The sequence below is a fragment of the Mus caroli genome, unplaced genomic scaffold (assembly GCF_978045245.1).
Source record: "Mus caroli unplaced genomic scaffold, Mus_caroli_1 scaffold_2, whole genome shotgun sequence".
Classification (NCBI taxonomy): Eukaryota; Metazoa; Chordata; class Mammalia; order Rodentia; family Muridae; genus Mus; species Mus caroli.
Genome location: NW_028227257.1, coordinates 64,434,046 through 64,458,650, shown reverse-complemented (window position 1 = coordinate 64,458,650; position 24,605 = coordinate 64,434,046). Strand labels below are relative to the sequence as shown.

At 39.9% G+C, this 24,605-nt stretch overlaps 1 protein-coding gene across 8 annotated transcripts in view; it reads right to left on the bottom strand.

Moving 5' to 3' along the window:
- The window catches only part of Meis2 (Meis homeobox 2), a 209,309-nt gene that overhangs the window by 170,430 nt on the left and 14,274 nt on the right, over window positions 1-24,605 (bottom strand). For all 8 annotated transcript variants that reach the window (XM_029472954.2, XM_021181264.3, XM_085834572.1 and 5 more), the window contains one exon: window positions 20,604-20,718. In XM_029472954.2, the coding sequence (XP_029328814.1) occupies window positions 20,604-20,718 (115 nt within the window). The remainder of the gene's footprint in view (window positions 1-20,603; window positions 20,719-24,605) is intronic.

Genomic DNA, 24,605 nt, shown 5'->3' with positions numbered 1-24,605 from the left:
CCTGAAACACTCTAGGTTTGAGGAAAATTGGGCTTAATTTCTCTCTAAACCACAAACCCGATGGACAAAAACACAAAGACCGCTGTTAAATAGGGAATAAATTATCTATTGTCTGAAACCATGTCTTAGGGAACCACTTCCTGATGAATTGTTCATCCAAAGGTAACCAGATCCTTACTACCTGCTTTTCAGAGCTTCCGATCAGAGCCGAAACCTCTAGACACAACTTCAGAGTCCTACTCCTCTCAGCTTCACGTCATTTTGTTCAAGCCTTTGAGACTTAGTGAGAGATTACAGACACTCACAGTGTGCCAGCTCTATGTCTGTCCTTCCAAACCTGCATGATAGAAATTCTGGAAGCCCCAGGCAGGTTAAACACTTCATCTAATGAAGTACTGGTAATCAAAAGTCAGGACTTGGAGCCTGGACATGTGGCTTCATACTTCTCACACAACTGTAGACACTGATGTACCTCTCTGGAGACTTGTCAGGAACAACACAGAAAGTCAAGAACTAAAGACAGTGTCAAGAAACCCTTCAGGGAATAAAGATTGCCAAAAAACTGAAAGCCTTGGCTAGTCCTTTTGGGAGGAGGGGAATGTATTGGGGTTAGAACATAGCTTTCTCGGAATACGGAGGAAGTAATTCAAGATCTCTGAAAAATCTGAACAACCCGTGTGACTAACACTGTGGCTTGAATACCACAGAAACACCTTTCAATTAAAGAATGTGGTTTTATTACACCCCCCACTTCAATATTTCAAGCAAGATAAAAGCAAGATGCTAAGCCAATGCATGGGTAAAAAAGAACTCACCTTGGCTGAGTTTTGAAAGCCTATCTATCGATCATTCCTAGCAGGCTACAGAGGTGATTAAGCGGTGTTGGTGAGAAAATTAAAAAGGAAATTGAAACGAACAGCTAGGAGAAAGTTCCCTTTCACTCACACAAAAGTATCTTTAAGAAACCCACAATATGAAATATTCACCAACTCTCTCATTATTTTATTCCAGTTGGAAACATAGCTAATGGAATTGGTAAATTTTTCTTTTGGTTAGTAGAATTCTTATTATTCCCCAAACCAGTGGATGTTGGAGGCAAACAATAAATGCTAAAGCACAAATGAGCATCCTTAACTTCAGTGAGGTTGATAACTATGAAAGAAGAGTTTTGGAAAGGTCTCAGGGGATGGGAATCTCATTATCTTATGTTTCGATCTCCCCCCATATGCAGTTCTTGCTATTCCTAAGCACAGTGACCAACTCTTCAGAACATGCCCATGTGAAACCATGCCGTTCCCTCTCCTGATCTAGAATCAGAACTCATAGATCTGGCCAACATCCATAGAAAAAAACAAAAAACAAAAAACAAAACAAAAAAACCCCATCAGAACTCATAGACCTGATTAAAACAAACACAAAAGAAAGGAATGGCTTCTTCCAATCACAAATCACCAATTTAACATCTTTAACAAGCAGAGTATGATAACCCAGTCTCCAGTTTAACTTGAGGAAATAAAAATGAAAAATCATAATAAAGAAATAATAGAAGGGTGGCCGCCTTTTGGTTAGAGTGATGGCATTGGGGTCTTAATGACTTTCACAGAACGGTCAGTTGCCTTCATTAAATTTTACATCAATTGTGCGCTGAACACCCTTATGCAAAACACCCTTTGCAGGTACGGGAGCTGAATCGTTGAAACATGCTTCTATCAGTTCTTCTACACCCCTTTCTTTCTTATCTCAGGGAAGTAATTGACCCCCCCGTCCTCCCCCACCACCACTTCATAGGCAAGCCACCTCATCGGAAAACTGGGGTAAGCCCAAGAAATTCTGGGGCAATCACATGAAAATTTATGGAAAAACACATGAAGACTAGAAATGTAAAACTAAACATATCACATTACAGAAGCGATTTAAATTTTAAATGATGTCCCTGGGAAATCAATACTGATAGAATGTTGGAGAAGACTTAGGAATCCCCGACCATCTTCATCACAAGGAGGTGCATGGTGATGTGTGAGAGCTTCAGGAGGTGATCATGTGAATAGGAAAAAAAGGTTTTTGTTTTTTTTTAATATCTGTGCGTGCATGTGTGTACATGTATGTGCATGTTCCTGTATAAGTAAAGGCCCATACACCACAGCAGGCTCCTGGGGGTCAGAACAACCTCTGCGGTCCATCCTCCCATTCCTCCTGACTCACAGGTGGATAGAACAATTGCAGATGCACACGACTGTCTTCTGCTTTATGTGGTCGGGCCCTCCCATTAATGCAGCAAGCACTACACCCACTAAGCTGTTTCTCTGGTCCTAAAGTAAGTCTTAGTGGGAAGTGACAACACACCGTATACACATTCTCGACTCTCATCTTGCAATGACTCCTGTTAAAGGCCAGAACCCGCTTCACAGGAATCACCAAACATCCCTCAAACTTTCCCATGAGAGAGTTTGGACACATGCTCTCTGGGCCTCCCACAGCCACCACATACTGTGTCTCCAACTTAATACGGATTCTCTGTGAGAGCCATGTAAGGGTGGGAGGCCTCCATCATGGCTCCCAGGAAGAGATGAAGGTAAGTAGGATGCCGTTTGAGTTATCACTGAACCGTGGTACACGGAGGCTGACACTTACCCTTTCTTCCAGCCCTCTACAAATCTCCCCCTCTTTGTGTCTGTGATGTAGTACAGAGATAGAGGGAAAACAGACAAGCACAGTGTCTTACATTATTGCTTCTCTTCTTATTAGAAATTTTATTATGCTGTATCCCGAAACTCACCGATAGTAACATGGGCTTAAAGTTTAAGCTATGGAACCAAAGCTAATAAAGTCAGTGCTCATACGCACATTAGTGCCTCTGTAATCCTCATTTATGGAGCATATTTTATGGTATATGCCTCGCCCAACACACAGAGATTCGGATCCACCACCTAATTTAATTCTCACACCATCTCTGTTTACAGATGAAGACATGCAGGCTTAGAGAGGTTAAATGTCTCCCAGGGACACCAAAAGCAGAAATTAAGACTTAGATCTTGCACTAACTCCAGCCTGCAAAGGTTAAAAACATCTGAGTGTTAAATTATAATTCTCCATAAAGCACAGAAACACTTTTTAAAAAACATATTAGAGTTCATAGGATCTTAAGCCAGCACGCTGGCAGACTGCTTGGGATTATAGCTCTCTGGAGGCAGGAACAGGAGGACCAGGCCAACCAGAGCTATATAGCAAGCAAGACCCTGTGTTAGCTGCTCCCTCAATCCCCCCAAAGAGATGTTATTTTGGGTCATGGACTCATATTTGCTTTCTTATACTAATGACTATTTGATTCTACCAAACACATACATCACAAAACTGATGGCAAAGGCTTTGACCAACTCACATCCCCTGTAAGGACTAAATGACACTAAGTAGCTACATCCAGCTATCACCCTTTTGCCAAAACAAAATTGAAGTTTATTCACGTGCCTCGTCAGCAACTCTGTGTTATAGGAAGGACTATGTGTATATGTGGAGAACCAAAGAAAAAATTTAATTGCTAATTCTTAAAATTTACTTTTAAAATGTTTTATACAATATATTTTGACATTTCTCTTTCCCCAACTACTCCAAGATTCTTCCCATATTCCACTTCATATTCTTCCTCTCTCTGAAATATAAAAACGAAGCCAGAAGAACAACAAAAACAAAAGTGTGTTTCTGTTGGTCATCTAATCCTGAACATGTGACCTGCCCTGGGACATGGCTGACACACCCAATGTCACTCCACTGAAGGAAACTGAGTTTTCCTTTCTTGGTAATTGCAAATAGCTCCTTGGTTAGAGGTAGGACATTGTGCCCACTTCCTTTCTTCTTATTAGGATTTTGTCTTTCTTGAACTTGTGCAGATCTTGTGCAATTCTCACAGTCTCTGTCTGTCAGTTTATATAAGACTAAAGAATTCTAACATCATTAGTCAACCTACAAAGATTAGAATAGAAACATGAGTTCACATTTGTTTGTCCAGACTTTGATGGGTTTGTTTTTTGTTTGGGGGCAGTCTCACATAGCTCATGCTGATCTCTTGAGTTCACTGAAGACCTGGAAATTAACTTCTGATCTTCTTGCCTCTACCACTCAAGTCCTGGGATTATAGGCATGCACTACCATGTCCAGTTATGGTGTTGGGAATTGAACTTAGGGCTTCATCTACTCTAAGCCAGCACTCCTCCAACTGAGCTATATCCCCAATTCCAAAATGTTTTGACAAACAAGAGCTACACAGCCTGGCATAGCTATCAGCAACTTCATGAATGAGACTTTTCTCTTTCTTGTTCTAAAACGAAATCTTGTTGCTCCTTTTCTGCCAGTGTGAAACAGTCTTTAACATTCACCTGACAGAAAGGAGGAAGAAAGGAAGAAAGGAAGAAAGGAAGGAAGGATGGAAGGAAGGAAGGAAGAAAAGAAGGAAGGAGAGAAGAAAAAAGAGGTATGGAGAGATGAAAGAAACTGACTTGCTAAAATATGACTACTAGAAAAAGTGAGGCTATAGTTTTTAAAAAATTACAGGGAAAAAAATGGAGCTCCTATCGACAGATATGTTGCTTCATGTCAACCATTTGAAGATAGTTGTATTAGGTACGCTTGGCCTTGAGTGTTATTTGGAATCTTGAAGATTACTGCTGCTTTTAGGATCGTAAGCATGGACACATCCTGCCTCAGACAGTGTCTCTACTCTAGGGACAGTAGTCCTTGAAGGTGGACTTTCTTAGCTTCTTCATCTCCATGGAGTTACTTATTTATTTGCTGATTTGTTTTGTTTTGTTTTGTCTTTTGCCTGACCTAATTGCTGTCTTCTTGGGGCATATCCTAGATTAGCCTGTGCTGGTTTCCATGGTACTCTTGACAGTAGGAGGTAAGGAAAACAGGAACTGAAGGCCACTCACCTCCTACTTATTCACTAGATCAGCTCTGTGTATCTTCTGCATGCTAGCAAAGTGTAAGTGGCATTGACAAATATCGGTGGGGGATAACTACAGTTTTGTTTTGGCAAATGGCTAATAGCCAAAAGTAGCTGCTTAGTGCTGCTCTGCTCTCTTAGGGTATAGGTTTTTACAGGGGATGTGAGTTGGTCAAAGCCTCAGTCATCAATTTTGTGATGTATCTGTTTGGTAGAATTGAATAATCATTAGTAGTAGAAGAAAGTGAATATGAGAGTTGATGATTTTAACTTTGTTGCCTATGAAACAAAAATGTCCATTAGGCAGTGTTGTAACTCTACTTTCTTTTTCAGTGTTGAGTATTAAATCCAGGGTCTTGTATTCAGTAGGAAAGCATTCTCAAACTGATCTACACTCCACAGCCTGTAAGTGGTGTAATTTTCTGAGCTGTACAACATTGAGAATCTTGTTTTTATAAAAAGATTGACAAACAAGAAGAAAATCAAGTTTTTCCTCACCATACTGTAAAGGTAACCTCAAATGTATCCCAAGACTCTTCTCAGCTACTTGCTCAAACTTCAGAAACAAGACTGGACCAGCCTGATTATCTGATAGCCTGAAAAGTGTCATCCATGTAAATGGGTAATCCTGCCTCACTTTAGCCAAGACTGGAATGCATGAACTTGGAAATTCCTATCCCTCAAGAGAGGTTAAGATGCTGGACATCTTTTATGTCCCTGAATATGTTAACATGCCTTGCAGGATCCTCCCACTATGAGGAAGACTCAGTATCACCAGCAAATTTAATCAGTTTAGATGCTGTTTTAGAGCCAGTGTGGTGAGGGTCAGATACTAAGGTGTTTTGTAGCATGGCATCCTGGACATTTCTCAAAGGATGGATTACCAGCTCTACTGCTCACCACTTGGCAACAAAATCCAAATCATCTACTTCTAAACATGCAAGGACTGCTGCTTCTATCTTCACCCTTACTCAGATGTGGGGCTAGTGACATGGCACAGTGGGTAAAGACACGTACCACTAGGCCTGACAACCTAAGTTTGACCCTTGGGACTCATGTGGTGGAAAAAGAGAATAAAATCCTCCAAGTTTTCCTCTGACCTCCTTCATGCATAGATGTGTGTGCACACATGAGAGAGAGAGAAAGAAGAGAGGGACACAGACAGACAGACACAGAGAGGGAGAGGAAGAGAAAGACAGACAGGCAGAGACACAGAGACAGAGAAACAGACACAGAGAAACAGACAGGCAGGCAGACAGACAGAGACAAAGAAGGGGAATAATCTTTAAAATGAAAACAATTTGCCTTTGATGAAGCAAGCACATTTCGTGCTGGGTTTCTGGCTTAAGCATCGCTTTAGTTCATGTGTGGAATAAGTCTGCTGGCTCTTCATTTCTACATTTGTGAGGAGGTAATCAAATGTGCTTCCTTTGAATCAAACACTCAAGAACTATTCAAGTCACATTGATTAATACAATGAAGTGTAAGTACAAGGCTAGCTGGCTTCAGAGAATACACTGTGCAAGAAGAGCTGAAGTCCACAAGACTTCTGGCCATGGAGGAAATTGCTCTTTACACAATTGAAAATTGATCCTGAGCGCATGCTGACCCACCTCTTAAATACAACACGAGAGAAGACTCCCTAGGATATTAGCTCTGTCTGAATGGGTTTCAGTGAAGGAAGCAGAGTGGAGGGGCAGTGAATTCCAGACTGTGTTCTGAGGGTGAGGAGTCCCTAGAGGTAATGTGAAAGACCATCTTAATGGTTAAGTGGATCTGGGAAGCTTTAGGTCTCTACCCACTGCAGCTTTAAAATGCACATTAGCAAATTAGGGGATCTGAGAATTCCTACACTAAAGGAAATCCAGTTTTAACCCAGGCTTCATTCTAACCACAGAATCCTTTTTTAAAATAGTAATGCATATTTAAATATCCCAGGAACTACAATTTTTCAGATATTGAAGATGATATATTTACTCCATCTTGTTGAGTCATTTCCAGGTGTTAATATTTACAACTCTATAAACATTTACAGAAGTATGTCTTTAGAATTAGATTCCTGAACCGAGGTGATGTATAGGGGAATTGTGTGACACACAATCATCTTAGTGCTTTGATTGCTTTAGAGAGAATATCAAAGCTTCTCTTTTCTTTTTCTTTCTTTCTTTCTTTCTTTCTTTCTTTCTTTCTTTCTTTCTTTCTTTCTTTCTTTCATTTTTCTTTCTTTCTTCTCCCTCCTTTTTTGCTATTTGAAATGTGTTTCTTCACTGAAAAGAATATCTACTCTTTCAAACAGACAGTATTTCAGGCAAGCATACAGGTCTGCTACTTTGACCATGGAAGACATAGCAGAGAATTGGTCATTGGCATTCAAAAGGAAGGCGATTATGTCACTACCCGCATTCACAAACCTTCAATAGATCCCTATTACCTACCAAACCAAGCACTAATTCCCCAGCCTGCTATTCATTGCCGCACACAATATAAACCCAATTCTCTTTTCAGGAGAAAATAAAAATAAGATAATTATTATTATCCAAGACCTTCTACATTAATCATGGCATTGAGAAGGTGCGAAAGAAGAAGAGGTATAAGATGGAGAAACTGGCCTCAAGAATCTTCCAGTCAAACAGGAAGGTAACTAAGTCCTAGAGAGTTCGTGCAACACCAGAGACACAGGAGAAGCAGCTGCTTGGAGAGAAGAACTCTTTTGACTGAAGCTGATGCCCTGGGCAGGGCTCGAGCAGAAATATCTGTAATTTCTCTTTCCTAAGGATACGTGCAGGACTTTTTGTTTTTGCGTCTTCCTGGTGATCTCTGTTGTATAATGTCACTTTTCAACTGCTTTAAGAGCAATTTTAGAAGTAGTTTTTAAAGTAAAACATTTACTTAGTATAAGAGGAACACAAAACTGCGATTTTCTGTGGATTACATTACTTAAGCCCTACATCTAAAAATCAATCAAATTCATTATCTTTTTATTATCCATTTCCTCTAGCTGTAGAGTAGAGAATGGGAGACTCACACCAAGTAGCAGATGTGAGGATTTCATGGCGAGCCAGCCATTGCCAGTGCCAGTGACCATGTGTTTAACATTTGAGGCCACACCACCTATGAATACGCCATGTTTCTGGAAGAATCATTCCTCACCAACGCACATCACATATTTATATTTTGAAAACTCTGCATGGGCTAATGCAGTCTGTTCTGATTGCTACATGTCCACACTTCACAATTCACGGCATGGAAAACGAAGGCTTCCCTGATTATTTGTCTGTTTTCTCCACTAAGGGAGAGCTCTGTTGGCCACCCCGGACTCCATCTTCTGCCCTCTTTGTACCCACAATCTCTCTGTGACTTCTCTCTTCCGACTTTGCTGCCACTGGCTTGATGCAAGCTTCCTGTGGCTTCTAGACGACTCACCCCCATTCTATATTTGCTTTTCTTCCCCTCATATGTAATCTCCATCGTCTACAAGAGTTAATTTAAAAATCAAATCTCATCATAACTTCCTTTTGCTTAAACTATTTTGGTGCATTCCCCATGTTCCAGACCAGGGTTTCCCTGAGTCTGGCTTAAAAAAAAATTCAGATTCTCAGGTCTTCCTCTGGAAAACATGATGTCAAATTTCCCCACATCCTGTGTGCTCTCCATGATCAGGAGTGTTTGGTAAACAGTGCTTAGAGGAGTGAGCACACGCTTGAGATACATGTCAGCTCTGCTGCTCCTCCAGCCACTCTTCTGCTATGTATTCTCATAAAATCAGCAAGTCCAGGCTGGTTGATGCTCTTTGCATCCCCATAGCTTTGTGCTTCGGGGCCTTTGTGTTCTCTGGTTTACCTGTTCCCTTGTCCCCTCCCTATTCTGTTCACCTGGAAATAATACTAAAGGCCACCAGTGAAACACTAACAGCCTCCCAGAGTTCTGAGAAGCCTTTTACTAATACTTCAGAGAGTTTTATTCATTCCCTTCCTCACATAGATTACATCCCACATGTCAGATGTAATATCTCTAGTGTGCCTGTCCACTTGTTTACATTCCCAAATCATGTGATAAAAGTCCTGGTGTGGAAAGGAAACAAATCTTATTTGGTCCAATTATATGATTAAAAAAATGAATAAACGAAGACATTTGCCTTCTACCATACCAAGATAGCCTATTTTGGAACCAATGTATATTAAGTATAAAACCCGCCTTTTGAAATAGTTGTTAGTCCCATTTTACAGGTAGAGAAACTAACAGGCAGACAAATAAGTGGCTTGGGAGTTGCAAGGTCAGAGGCAAGTTGATCCACCTGCTTCAAATCCTGTCATTCTCTCAACACTCCTCCTTGAGCTCTAGCATCTTTCCTGAACTCATGACTCCATGACCTCTGTATGAGGCAGTGTGCTTCATACAAGTTTTGTGTGCATATGCCACAATGCTCTTCCCCCAGCTTACTGTAGATAGCGGCTGAAGGCAGGGATACAATAACTTCCATAGGTTCATGCCCCAAATCCTTTGCTTGAGAAAGATCTTTGTGCCCTGAATTCAATAACACATGGCTTGCTAAGGTCTTAAGGGATAGGGAGCTATATACACATCAATCTCCACATGCAGCAATTTGTCAAGTGGAGATTGCACAGGCTCCAAACATCAACTGTCTATCACCTTGCTCCATCCCTCACATTTGGCAGATTTTAGAAGTTTTATTTACTGGGTGTTTACTACAAATGTTAGGTGGAAGAAGGAATATAAAATTCTATACTCCTTAATATGCTTTTGTTAATGTTTCATTTTTTAGAAGGTGTTATTTTAAAGCAACTGGATCAACTATCTCTATTGGGTAGGAAGGATTAAGGAATAGCTATTTGATTTAAGCAAACATTCCAATAGTTAACACACAGCTTCTGAAAATGTGCATTGCAACTCAACATGGGGTCACATAACTGAATGGGTGAGTCTCCAAAATTTGGCAAGAGTCAAGGCTTTCTGAATATTTAATGACCAAAAATTAATTCAAAATTAAACTTGTAACAAATCCAAGATGTTCCTGACAGAGCTTGCCATGTTGCATCCCAGAGTGGTTTCGGGTCTGAGCACACAGTATGCTTGCTTCATAGCATGCATACCACCAGGGCATGCAACACCAACCTATGGATGCCTGAACCACTTCAGCCCAGACTGGAAACCACTGTAAGTAATGAATTGCAGTATTTTTACTGTATGTGCAAGGCTTTCTGCTCTTACAGAAACATAATGGTTTATTTATGAAAAAAAGAGAGAGAAACCCAACAACAAAGAATTTAAATACTTTCTACCATCATCCTTCAGCATTCAAGTTTCAAATTGGTATATCTTGGATTGTTCTGTGTTAGAATGTTTGATTTTTTTTTTTTAAAAATTGTTTTTAAGTAGCTGTCTTGACTTTGACTAAAACAAAACAGAAAAAAAATACTTAGTAGGGCTCAGAATGTAACTCAGTAAGTTTGACAAACATGCAGATAGCTCTAAGCAATCGGGAAGAATTATATAGGACATTTTGGATTGGAATTATGGCAGAAACTTCAGAAATGGCCCTACCCTTGGACTATCCCTCATCTATGCGAAGCTGTGTTCTCAGCTGACTTTAAAATGAAAATAAGCATTATCCTTGGAAATGTTGAAGCTGCTCTGTGTCTTGCAGTGCAGGTTTAGTATTTTTATGTAAAAATAAACACACCCATATTATAAATATAAATTTCTTCCTCTTTGATAAATGGTAAAATATATGCATATAAGAGAGTTGTTTTAAAATAAATTTTCTTATAATTTATTAGCACTAAATACTTGATTTGTATACTCATTTTGTATACCTATTTATGTGGGGGGTGGGGGAGCGGTCACATAAAAGTTTCTCAGGTCAGAGAGGTCCCACTAAAGGACATCATGTGTAGATCCATGTGAACTAATGGTCTTTATATTAAGACTCACAAAACTATGGAACTTTATGATCATTCATTAGAGGATTTAGAATAGTTTGCAGGTTTGGGTAGATAGAGGCTGACCTTCTGTCACGTTTCTGGTATGTTATTCCACCTGTGAACTATGAAATCACAACGGAGAAAGTCCCAGTGGGATGACGAGCAAGGAGGAAGTTGCTTGTGTTTACAAGATGCTCCTAATGTTAAGACCAGGACCTAAGCTGTCTTACATACAATTTGTGTCATTTTATGCTTCGCAATAAAATAAATTCAGATGCCTAGTTCTTGTCTTGATAAACTAAAAAGGGAAAAGCTCCCCTGAACTAAAACAGAGACAAAGAACAGAGAATAATATTATCTTGTTATGTATCATAAGTCAAGGACACAGGACCCCTAAAAGGATGAAGAACTTCTAGCCAGACTCATGTTAGAAGGCTAAGTATAAAGTAAGCTGATTGATAGGTAAATATGGACGGAAGCACCAGTTGCCCAGAACTTGAAACTGTAAGATTGTTGAGTCCAGGCTGTACTAGAGGGAGAAGACAAGTCCTCAAAGATGATGCAGCACATCCAAGGTCTATAGATACTTAGTGTCAGCACAGGACAGAGGAGAGGAAGAACACAAGAACTGAGCTCTGCTGGTTTGGGGCAATGTTCTGTGCTGCACGCATAAAATCACGTTTAACACACCTTCACTCTGGAAGGAAGGTTGTGCATCCTCCACTTTCCTGAAGGAGAAACTGAAACTAGCAGATGCTGACGAGAACTGAGACTTGAATCCAAGTCTGCCTCTCAGGCGTTACCCTTCTCATTGCAACTGTGATCTTAGAGTACAGATCTTACCACAGGGCAAGATCCCTGACTACAGCCTGGGCAGATAGAAAGGACCTACTACAAAAATAAATATACCTCCTAAAAGCTACTTATGAAAAAACTAAAGTGCACATATATGAAATCAGTAATGCATGAAGAAAAATTACTTTCCGTCTCCTTCCACGTTTCCATGTGATGTCTCCCAAAGTTAACCCATCCTAGACAAGGTCGTAGGAAAGTCCTTGTCACATACTACATGATCTCCCTGATCAGATCCCGCCCTCCCTCTCTGAAAGTATAATACTAAGGAATTCTATCTTCAAATTCTGACCACACATGCATAGTTAAAAACAACACTAAAGTACTAATGAGACAAACTTTTAAAAGATCTACCTATCTCCCAAAGGATTCTATGTTTAAGCTGATGTCTCTTTTGGCTCCTTTAGGGCAGTAATGAATACACGAAATGTTAGTTTAAAATTTGGTATTTTTTTTTACTCCTTATGGGATGTAATTAGATTGCAACAGATGCATAGATACATTCCAAATAACTCTTGTATCTAGGTAGACATCACAGATCCATCGGCACAAAGTTTTTCTTAATATGTTTACCTTGAGAAGAAAAGAGAGGTTTGTCTATGGGTCCTGTTTATAAAGTCAAAAGCCAACCCATGACTGCTAGATAGATAGCTTAATCGGTAGTAGGGGGTAGCCCTCCATGAGAAAAGCTGGGAGAGAGGCCAGGAATCATACACCATCCTTACAGTGCTATGAGAAGATTTTCAAATAGAGACCGACATGCTATGGAAGCATGAGAGAACCTAGGCGCACGCCTGGGCAAACTGGGAGAGCTTCATGGAGGGGGTGATACTAGTGTGTTAGATGAAGAGTTCTCTGGATAGAAGACAGGGAAGAACACATTCCTGCTAGGTCTACTTCCATGGCCTCCTTGTTTGAGATCTCTGCTTTCCAGGAAATTCTGGGCACTTATCCTCGCTCATCAGGGACACTAGGAGGCTTCACTCCACTTTTAGCAAGTAGCTAACTTTCAGTTTCCTTTCTGCTTATCACCAGAAAGGTGTGGATTACACCAGAGAACACAAGGATATAGTTTAGTAAGCTAAAGTGGCTTAAAACCTTATCTGCTGTGACATAAAAAAGAAAAAAAATGTTTTCTGAGATCGAATTAAAGACAGATGTGAACAAGGGAAGATAAATACAAAGTTCTCCCATGAACCCCTTCTACAAACTTTCGAACAAACAAACCAACCTAGAAACAATCTTACAGATTCCCTATAGGTAGAAATAGGAAAGGGGAATGGGAAGAGGGTGGTAACATGGTCTTTTCACAGACTATTCTTCCAAAGCAAAGACAATGAAGGGGGAAAAATAGTACACGTGTATTACAATGTATAGTGCCATAAGGCTGTGTTTGATGCTCTGGAGGGCTTCAACAAGTACTGTTCAGCCAAAAATCAATTGAAAAATCAGCATGATAAGAGAGCATGAGTTGCCCTATAATAGCCTTAAGACCCCCAAGGCTATTCAAGTCCCTTTCATCTGCCACACTGCACAGACTCTAGGGGGATCTCACTTGCCCTCCTTAGTCCTCTGCCCCTCCGCCTTCCTCACCTCCAGCTTTGCTTTCCCCACGAAAGGGCGGCTGACAGGGAATGATGATGTTTTCAAGTGGTTGTGGAGAATGTTTTCCCTCTCTGCTTTATTCTCTATCTTCTCTTGACATTTGCACTGAAACGCATCCTGTGCGATCAGTCATGGGCTTCCACAATAGTAAATGGTCAGCCTCAGTCTCCGAAGCGCCTAATGAGGGATAGTGGTGTGTTCTGAATGCCTTAGCTGACAGACTTTCCACTGCCCTTAATAAAATCACTGTTCGGGCTCATGCAAATGAGCCATGTAAGCAATTCACAGCATTGTTATAAATATACATATATGTTTCATTCCAAGATTTCATCTCAATATTTCTTCAGTCACTCCTCACAATGTCTGGTTTGTTCAGTTTATATTTCTGCTCGGCATTTGGTGCAAACCCCACAGATAAGATACATCTGTCCCTTAGTCACAAATCTTGGCATTTTTACCTTAACTCCATCGTGAAATGAGTGCTTGAATTTACCTTGCTTATTAGCAGCAGTTCCTCATCATCAAAGATTTCATTTCCAAACTTTCAAATTTGACACGAGCAGCAGCAAGTCAGTAGAGACATAGCCAAGCTTCAGGAAGACACAGAAACGTGCTGATCCGGGTGAGGGAAGGGAAAGCTAATTGGGAGTCAGCTTCCCTGTGATTATCAGCTTGTTTATGGGGAGGGAGGGCTCTTCAGAATGGCACTGTAAATTCATCCCTGATTATGGTGTTAACACCACAGCTCCCTTCCACGCACTCCCTGAGAGCCCCCACCCCATTCATTTTGTTTAGTTATAAAGGGTTGTACGCTCTTTCCACAGACTGACAGTCTTCCATGCTTTGATTTTCTCCAGTTTTAAGAAAAATTAATCAGTTGCACAAGCCAGTTGCCAGACTTTCACTTTCCTCATGGCAGAAAGCACACATATTCATTGTCTGCTATAAGAATAAATTTTAGTAATTTTTCCCCACGTCAATATGAATATTAGACTGACCCAATTAATATGAAATGCTTGTATGCTGCTGGAACAGACAGTGCTACAGAAAGAACCATTTGCACAACCTGTTCATGATTATGGGCCATAAGGACACAAAGATGGCACACACATTTGTGGGCCATCTGAATTCTTATACGGGAAGGGGAGGGGGAAGGGTGAGCGGCACAATGTTAGCTTGACTGTCGTGGGTCATGTTTTTTAATCCCGAGTATTGGACATGTAACACAGCAACAAGAGCTGATCATTTTGTTTAATCACCTTTTGGATCTTTGCCAGATGGTCTCTATTGAGAACGCTGCAAACACAGAGACATGAGCTGCATCTAACACGCCACCAGAGCCTTCCCGTAAATGTCTGAGAACTGATTCCAACGAGAATTTAGTCTCAGAGCAGAAAGGGATACATTTAAAAACTCTGTGCATTAACTATACTTTTCCCCATAGAATCCTCTCTTGGCATGAATAATTTACCCACTCTTATGCTAATGGGATCATGAAAGTATCCCCCTGTCTTTAGTGCCGCTATTCTCAGCTTTCAGTAATTACCCCACCCAGTGAAAATAACATGGCTTCCACACTGAACAGCCCACTTGTACCTGACAATCAGAAGGATCATGGCTGACAGTGGAAGAATCCAGAACTGGACGGAGACACCCTCAGAACCCAGAGAAGAACATAACCACACAGTAGCCCTGGTAGAGGGAGAAGATACATGGACAGGAAGGGAAAAGGGATAAAAAGAAAAAAAAAAAAAAAAGACTCTCCATCGTCAAGTCTGCCTGTCCTTTGACTTATCACCCACTCTGACTCAAAGAAAAATGTGTTCTCTTTCTACGTGTGAAAGAAATTGGAGACCAGATGAGTTTAGAAAGAAAATCAATACATGATATCTAAGAAAAAAGTACCACAGTTATCTATAAAACACATCTGCATGAAGTATTATTATCTTATCAGACTTTAAATACATATAAAGGAAAAGAAATCGCGCCCCCCACCCCATGAACTTGTAGAAGAGAGAAAAAAAGATTACTGGATAAAAAGGAAGAGAACGGAGAAAAAGGAGAGACAAGAAAACTTATTTTGACCTCTGTCCACAAAACTCCATGTTAGGTAGTTCACTGTGTAAAAATTATCAGGCTAAAACATCTGGGAAAGAAAGCTATGAAACAGCAGGGAACGTGGCTGGTTTATTGTTTATCTTTTGTTTATGAGGCAGTATTCAAGTTTAATTACTACTCTAAATTAAACTCTAACTGGCATCAGGAGACATCCCTTTCCATGACTAAGTTAAAAAAAAAAGAAATCTGGAAATCCTAACTCTGGATTCTTCAGGTAAGTTAGTGTATATATATATATATATATATATATATATATATATATATATATATATATACACACACACATATGTATACACACACACACACACACACATATATATATATATATATATATACATATATATATATATATATATGAGAATGAAGTTAGTCAAAATTAACAGAAACTATAGAAAGCTTTTAAGCATTGCATTTATGGGCAACCATTACAAGTATTTGTTAGAAGACTTTAATTTTATTTCTGATGGCGACTACCTAAAATGTCCTAAGATATCAACAACGCATACCTAAGTGTTTGCCAATGATTGAAAGGTGGCTTTTATATTTATTTAATATGGGGGGGGGAGGAAAGGAAGTATCATAGGAATATTTTATATATAACAGCTTCTTCTCTGGCCATGTTCAACTATCAATTGTAGTTAAAGAGAAAAAAAAATGTTGATAACAATCAGAAGGAAGAGAGATGCTAGGGTACTTATCATAAGTTAGTGACCAGTTTGGGGTGAACTCAACTCTAGGAAAAATAAAAGTTAAAAGCAACTAGCAAAAGATGATGCCAGATGGTGTCTGTCATATTGTATTTAGGGTTATTTTAAAGAGATTGCCGCCACTATGAAAACATTCCATTGACAGAGTTTTCCTAGACTGAATGAGAAATCCCAGCAGAGAATATTCAGGACCCTCAGTAAGTGGGTTCCCTGCCTGTTCCTTTAAATATATAACTGGAATATTTAAAGCAACAAAAATATTATCTCATAGCTGCAATATAATATAAACTCAAAAGTGTCATGCTATCTTACGCATGTGCTTAACTATAAGGGCTTCCATTCATTACTAAAGGGACGTTTGCAGATCTCAACACTACGGTTGCTAAATAACTGTATAATAACTAAATAAACATCTAGCTGTGGGATTCTAGCCTCGTTGCCTGGATGATAGATGGTGACATCAATGGAGGGGCCTAGTGGCAGAGTCGAGGGGAGCCCTGCTGGCTTATACAGCCCTGGGTCGTGAGTGATTAGAGATATAGATGCTAACATGTTCATGTATTTGGGTTAATCTGGGTCTGGCAACAGGATGGTTAACGTGTGTGTGATGTGCACTGTGAGCTCAGCAGTTACTGGGCCAACTGTCTCGGTATTTCTGGGAATCCTGCCTATTCACAGTGCAGGGATTGTTCAATTGCTGCAAAACGTACAAAATGAATTTTACAAAAATGAATTGTAAGGAAGGCCCCATTACAACGATTTTACAGCAAAGATGTCAACATCAATTTTTCTTTCATGCATAGCTAATGATTAAAACAGCATATTCCATTTGCCTAAGACAATTTATTTCATATTGGCACATCAAAATATTGAAATACAAAGTTATCTTTACTCTACCCTTTTTATTCACTGCTGCTGAACCCAGACCATTGTTCAAACCAGGAAGAATAAAACAAACTTGGCACGAAATACTTAAAACAAAGGCTCATCAATATTCTCCAATTTGTCAACATCTCAATTACAGCACTGGAAAAAATGTAAATTTCATGTGCTCTAAACACTGAGGGGCCTATTCTCTTGCCAATTCACATGTGTAGCTCCCATCAGCGTTAATGGGAGTTACACAAACCCATCAATAATAATAATACTTTGTACATATCCTGTGCCTTTTATCTGAGGCTCTCAGAGTGCTCCAGGAGCAAGGAAGCTGCTTCTTAGCCTTCACTCTGGCAAGTACACAATGGAACACAAAGCATCTTTTGACTCAGCAGCAGGTACAGAACTAGGGACCCCAAGCCTTATTATCAGGCCCCATTTTACTGCCGGGAAGTCAGGCACAAAGATGAGCAGTGACTGCCCCAAAGCTCTGAGTCTGCACCCTAATTCTATCCTTGAAAAACCAGATTTCCTTCCCCATCGAATGTGACTAACAAGACAAACGCCCTCCCTTTGGCTGCTTTTCGAAAACAGAAAACCTAGTGAATGAAAAGTTGGCCTCAGATTTATATAGTTGACTGGTGTATGGTTGGAAAGATAAAGCCAGACTCTACATTTCTCCAAGTTCATTTTTTTTACAATATTAAAGAATTGTGCTTTCTTTTCTCCATTCAGTTTTTCATACAAACTCCTAAGAGAAAAGGTGACCTTTCACCCACGTAACTGGAGCTCTTTCAGTATCAGATCATAAAACGAGATGTTTTTAGGTTCCAAAGTAAAGATTTGTGAGAATCATCATTGTAAAAATAATCACAAAAATTATAAAGCAACATAAATGCATGTATTGTTTTATAGCATATGGCTATTAAAGTTTAATTTAAAATGTGTATGAAAACATTGTATTTAGTACAATTCATCCCTATTTCTTCTGTTTATCATAATTTGTTTTGAAATTGAATCATTTTACAGTTTTCCATATGCCTGTTGTGCTAATAAATTCTGAAGAAGTAACTAAAGTCTCTTGTGAACTGCAAACTTAGGTTTCAATGAAACATTATGATATATTTAATATGAAGAACATAAATTTCCCTCCCAGGTTTTCCATTCTACATCAGCTCTAAGATCTAACCTGTGATAAGCATATGTGATTTCAGTCAATATCTCTGTTGACTTTGCCTCGAAGCAGATAATTAATCTTTCCCCACTGAAAGCTACTCTGAGCATTTTGGTGGAACAAAGTATACAAGTAACTTTAACATGTTTAAAAGATTATAGGAGCAAAACATAAGTAAGTCGGGCTTCTAAAGTTTAGGGTCTGCTGTCAAAAACAAAACAAAACAAAACACAACACAACACAACACAACACCTTCATACATGCATTTTAACTACTGACCCAGTGAGTCAGATAGAAAAATTCTCCTTGCACCAACTTTCGCCATCTTATCAAAGCGATAACGTTTCCGTGCTTTCTCTCAAACTTTAACACAGTTGAGGAGGCTGTTGGAGAGACAGACTTCCCAGTGCTCACACACATAAACCACCGTGTCCATTCTTTAATCCCACAGAGATATGATTAAAGGAACAAAAAGCTTGAGGGATCAAATCCTTCAGCAAGGGATAAGTGGGTGCAGCTACCCACAGCACGGAGGGATCAGTGGGGTTTTTTCCCTCCCCAGAGGACCACTCTTACATGTCTTTCTCTTTCTTGACTAAAAACCCTTAATAAAACAGAACCAACTAAATAAAATGATAAAACTTCATGCTTTGTTTGCTCTGGTGGCTATTCCCTGCTGCCTAAGCCTACATCGGTTCCTCTTCTGCCTCCTCTCCTTTCTGACCCTTCCTGTTATCCCTCTCGCCATAACTCAACTAACCCAACAGAACCAGTCAGTTTTAAATTTCAGTTGGGACCTTGGTGACCTGTTAATGAATCTACAGAGAAGAGAAAAACTCACAGTGCTGAGTTATGCCTGGTGTTGCTAGCTGACTTGGAGTCAGAAATGCTTGAAGCGTTAACATAATTGCAAGAATGTGAAAAATGAAGCTCGGGGCTCCTGAGCCAAGTGAAAGGTCAGAGGGAGCCTCACACCGGAGAAGTTTCTGGAAGATTGCCCCACTAGGCCATTCAGTCTGCTTCTGCTTCTCCTTCTCCCAGCACCCATCCCTGCAATGTTGAGGGTGTTTTGCTTTTATAATAGATATTTCACCCTTTGTGTTACCCTAACTTGGGGAAATTGGGGAGGACTGAATGATTGAAAGCTTTCTACATTTGACCCAGGGTCAATTGGAACCTCAGTTAAACCCCTGGACTGCAGTTCCATGATGGACTCTATGTACAAGATTCCTTCAAAACGTCCTTTAGAATGGAGTTCATTTTACAAACAGTCCAACGGATGTACCCAAACCAATATACACATAGCTCACAAGTTTTTCTGTAGGTTGGTATTTGATAGTACATCATCCACGAGTTGCAACTTGTTTAAAAGACAAATTCTAAATAGACTTCACTTACAAGTAAAAGCTACCCTAGAAAGACCAGATTTCTAGACTCGTTTCGAAATTCAGGAGTCCAACATCCCTGGTCAGAAACATGGAGGCTGATAGATACTCACAGGACATCAACAACTCTCTTTTAGATGGTCTACATAACTACAGTCAAGCTGTTAAACAGTATCTGACTTGGAAGCCTGTCTAATGTTTAAATATTGTGGCCATAAACAGAATCATAATAGAGATAAAATGGACCTAAGAGAACAGACACCATCTAATGTAAAATATTAAAAAGTAAAATCTATACACATTCCTGGACCACACTCAATAATGCATCTTCTTTTAAATGATCATTTTATCCATAGAAGGGTCATTCCTACCAACATATAATTGCTCTCTGTTGTAAATGGCAAAATTCATTACAAATTGCAGAAGGCTTCCTGAACACCTGCAGCTGTTCTCCTTGCCTTCTGAAATTCTATTTTTTTTTGTTTTGTTTTTTTGAATTGGGATAAAAGTCACTATTTTAGCTGTCTAGACGGAGGGACAAACAACATCTGAAGAATTTTGAAATCCATCTTCTCAAAATAAAAATCTGTATAAATCTCAGATTTTTATATCTTACATTCTTTTGATTCATGGCTGCTTTAATTATAAAGAACTCATAGTAAATATTCGAAGCAAATATCCCGTTTGTAGTATAACTCAAACTTCTGGTTAGGTAGTTAGGCCTGTCTTTTCGATATATACCAAAGTAGTGTAGATAACCACATTTGTAAGAGGACTGGCAGAACTAATCAATTATTATTGTAACGTGGGCTTAAAGATTAAATAGTTCATTTTAACTCTTTAAATAAAGTAACAAGAGAAAACCTGTCTTCCTATCAAAAGTTTAGTATTACTCCCTACACCTTCCCTAGCCCCTCTTCTGTCTACACAGATTGATACCATGAAATAAATGCTGAAGTTATTATCATCATGTCTACTTTTGTACAAGGAAAATTCTTAACCGTTTACCTTGCTCACTGCTGTTGTCTCCACTCTGGGAAGCATGGCCCCCACTGGAGGGTCCTGGGGTGCCTGCGGAGTGCGTTGAGGTTGCATCATCGTGGTCTCGCCAGGATGAAGGGTTCTGATGTCAGGATGCCAAGGAATTTTCCCACAGTTACCATTTGAGCCAGAAATGAGGAGCCATGAAGACATACAGGCACAGAGGGAGGGAAAAAATGTACATATTAGTATTTTCAGAAGTGGCCACAGGCATGCTAATCTGTGCCTTCTTTTTCTGTTACATCAATATATGCATGACTGGCATATCTCTTCAAAGACACATCCTCCAATACTCAAAGTTACACCACAGTAAAGTTAACTTCTGAACTGAGGGAAAACTACCTTAAAATGTCTTTCTCAGCTTTTCTATGCATTTCTTCTGGTGTTCTTAGAAACAAAATCCGTCAGAACACCAGCCTCTACAGAATCCAATACTCCCTTCAAAAGAGCATGGGAATCCACAAAGTTTGGTAGGACCTTACACCTTTCGATTGTATTATCCTAAAATGGTCGATCTGAACTCTCTAAATGTTATCAACAGGTAGACTGTACAGCCCACAGAAGCAATATTAATCATGGCATCAGTATCTCATAAGCCACTAAAGCCTGTGATAATTTGCACAAATGGCAATTTCTAAAATGAAACTAACAGGAGCTGCGTGCCACTTAGCAAGTGAGCTGAGACTTTCGCTTTAAGCGACTGAGCTGTGACTTCTGGAGGAACCTCGATGGACAGACAGCGAGGCTAACCAGGAGGTACCCGCTCATGCTACTTTACTAACATATTCGTCTCCTGTTTCCCCTCCCCTTTCCTGATCATTCCCAATACCCACGCCGTAGCTTAAAGGGAAACAGGAATTCTAATGTACAGGAAGGACTTTATCAGCACCACATGAAGGCAGGCCAGAGATGGAATTTCCTCTGGCAGACAGGGAGAACAGGCACCACACATGAAACCCAGCAGACTGGAGCCAAAGCTGTACACTTGTTACCCATGTGCTAGGACTTTGACTAAACCTATGGAGCTACAAGCAAGTGAACTCTTTAGGGTTGAGGTAGAGGGTACAGGGTAAAAATGTAGAGATATGGCAGTTCTTCAGAATGCATCATTGCTTTTGACTAGAATTGGTAAGCAATAATTCAGAAGTATAAGCCATGTACAAACTATTTAGTTTGAAATATGAACACTACCTTTTCATAATACCAAGACATAGAACTTATTAGGAAGAAGAAGTCAGCCTGTTTTTTTTTCCTCAACACTAACTCTATACTGTACCTACAGCAGATACTGCTACCAAAATAAAGCCAGAAACCAAAGTAAGACAAATGGAGGAAATATTCTTACATGGAACAATAGCAACAGACAGATTGCAAATAGCTATTTGTAATTTTTATAGATGTTGACATAATCCAGATCTCTGTGATCAACAATCTCAATGTGAAGTAGTGCTGTTGGAGGTGTCACCAGGCCAGCCATGGACGCAAAGTCAAGACCCTGAGTAGAAATCGTGACTGTAAATACAGTTCAGGTTCAGATCTCTACAATAAAGATGTGATGGAAAAAGAGGATTAAGGAATTAGCTGGGCATGCCTATAATTGCAACACTCAAGAGACTCAGGCACGAGTTTGAGTCCAATCTAGACTACTCAGTGAGAACCTGTACCAAAAAGAAAGAAGGGAAGAAAGGGAGGGAAAAAGGCATGCAGGCAGAAGGAAGGAAGGAAGGAAGGAAGGAAGGAAGGAAGGGAGGGAGGGAGGAAGGAAGGAAGGAAGGAAGGAAGGAAGGAAGGAAGGAAGGAAGGAAGGAAGGAAGGAAGGAAGGAAGGAAGGAAGATTGGTTAGGAAATCAAAGTGAGTAGAATGTATTAGACCATGTTATCTGCTGCTTTGCAGCCTCTTCATGTCAGATATTTACTGGATGGTGGTCAAATAAAAAGCTAGAATTGCAGAAGAGGATGTTGAGAGATGTCATGTACTTTTCCCATAACAGCGTGGAGAGCAGGACACTTCCCTTGAACTGAGCTTCCCAGTGTACACAGCCGATGATGTGAATTTTATGCACTTCAGGTTTTTTATGAAGCTGGCTGCCATAAAAGCTCCTTATCCCTCATGAAATGACAATAATTAACCACTAACACCTCAACTGTGTTTTAAGGCAAATGTCATCCAAAACTATTATATAACTGTTGGGATGGAGCTGGGGCAGGTCTTTCTATTTAAGCTCCGGCATAACGGGAAGGATTCTTGCATAAGCAATTCCTGAAACTCAAAAGGCACAAATGTTTTCTTACCAGCTAGACCTGGGCAGAACTTTAAAGTCAAGTCACATCAACTTATAATTTACTGTCTTTCTTTCAGTGGCTTTTGGGAGCAAGTGTAGAGACGTATGGAGAAGTGAAAGGTAAGCCAAGTGTGTCCATATTACTCTAAGAAAAATGGGTTTCCCCAACCAAGTTACCTCTTTGATTTTCAGTACAGCCATCAATTTTTCCAATGTTATCTTATTTACCATTCCCTACCTCTTACTTCTTCTCTTTCTCACCTCTTAAAAAACAAACAAAAAAAATCAAAACAACCAAACAAACAGTTCTCTTGAAAAGCCTTCACCTTTCATTGGCATCTCTTGTGCTTACGCGATGTTCAGTGGAAAGACAGAAGCAAACTGAGGGAACCTCATGATAGTCTACTCTGAAAGAAGGATGGACAGACAGATCTCTTGGGCGTTCTGGGGTAGTAACTCACCCCAAGATGTCTAGATAAAGCTACATATGGTGATGTAATCACCTATAAAGACAAACATCTGTAATCTGGGCAATATAAACAAACAAACAAACAAACAAATATCCTTGGTCATTAAAAGAAAAAAAAAGAAAAGAAAAAACAACCTACATCCTACACAGACAACATAAAGCTTTACCCACAAATACTGGGCTTTTCTTAGATTGAAGTATTTGTGTAGATCACAGCTTCCTTTTTTCCCCCCTCCTAGACAGTTTCCAAGTTTCCTTCAAGAATAACCACCTGGCTCTTTGCCAAATTATAAGCAGAAGTTGAGTGAATCCTGAACCAACGTGGCATACAAAAGCATATGAAAACACATGACGTATGTAGAAAAATAAAGGAGAATTGCTGTCTGTGTGCATCAGTGTAGAAGAGAACTCAAGTGTACACATTCCACAATATATGTCCTGTTCTCCAGCCAAAAATACCATGAAGACACCCCAGGGCAAGGAGGGAACATGTTTCTATTCCCAGCGGCTTTAATAATTGGGAGTCAAAGAAGGTACTCCCCTTGTTCTCTATATAATTGCGTTAAAGAGCAGCGTTACCAGGAGAAAAGCACTGAATACCGGGTTGTGCACAATAGGAGATGGGAAATAGATACAAGAAGCTCCGTCTCCAGGGGCAGTTTTTTCTATTTGCTGGGCCACAGACTCACAGCTGATAATGCAAGTTGTAATTAATATAAAAGCAAGAGACAATATGGGCAGAGCTTGTAGTAGCAGGGCCACAGGAGAGCGCTCGGCTGCTCTCCTTGGCTTCTCATTTGCACAGGGCTTTCCCTAGAAAACACAATCCTGCCAGTGTTTTCTCCCTTGAAAGTTAAAAAAAAATTGATTTAGCACCATCATTGAATTTTTGCTAAATCTAGAAAAGAGAAGAGAGGACAAGAGTCTCTGGGCACAAGAAGAAAATCCTCTGTGCACTGCTTTTGTTGAGGTTGTAGGTAGGCTGCAATTACACTTCAGACCAGAACAGCACTTCTGCGAGTGTCCTGCCTATAGGACAATACTTAATAAGTCCTGGCCAATTGCTAGTGTTTCCTATGACAGAGTATCCCTCCAACCCCCACAGCACAGTTCATCAGTGGGGTCACTGGGGTAAAATACACAAGAGCTTCTAAATAAAACCATAAAAGTAAAATGTCTTAGGCTTGAAGGAGGACACAAGGAGCCACTATTGCATTC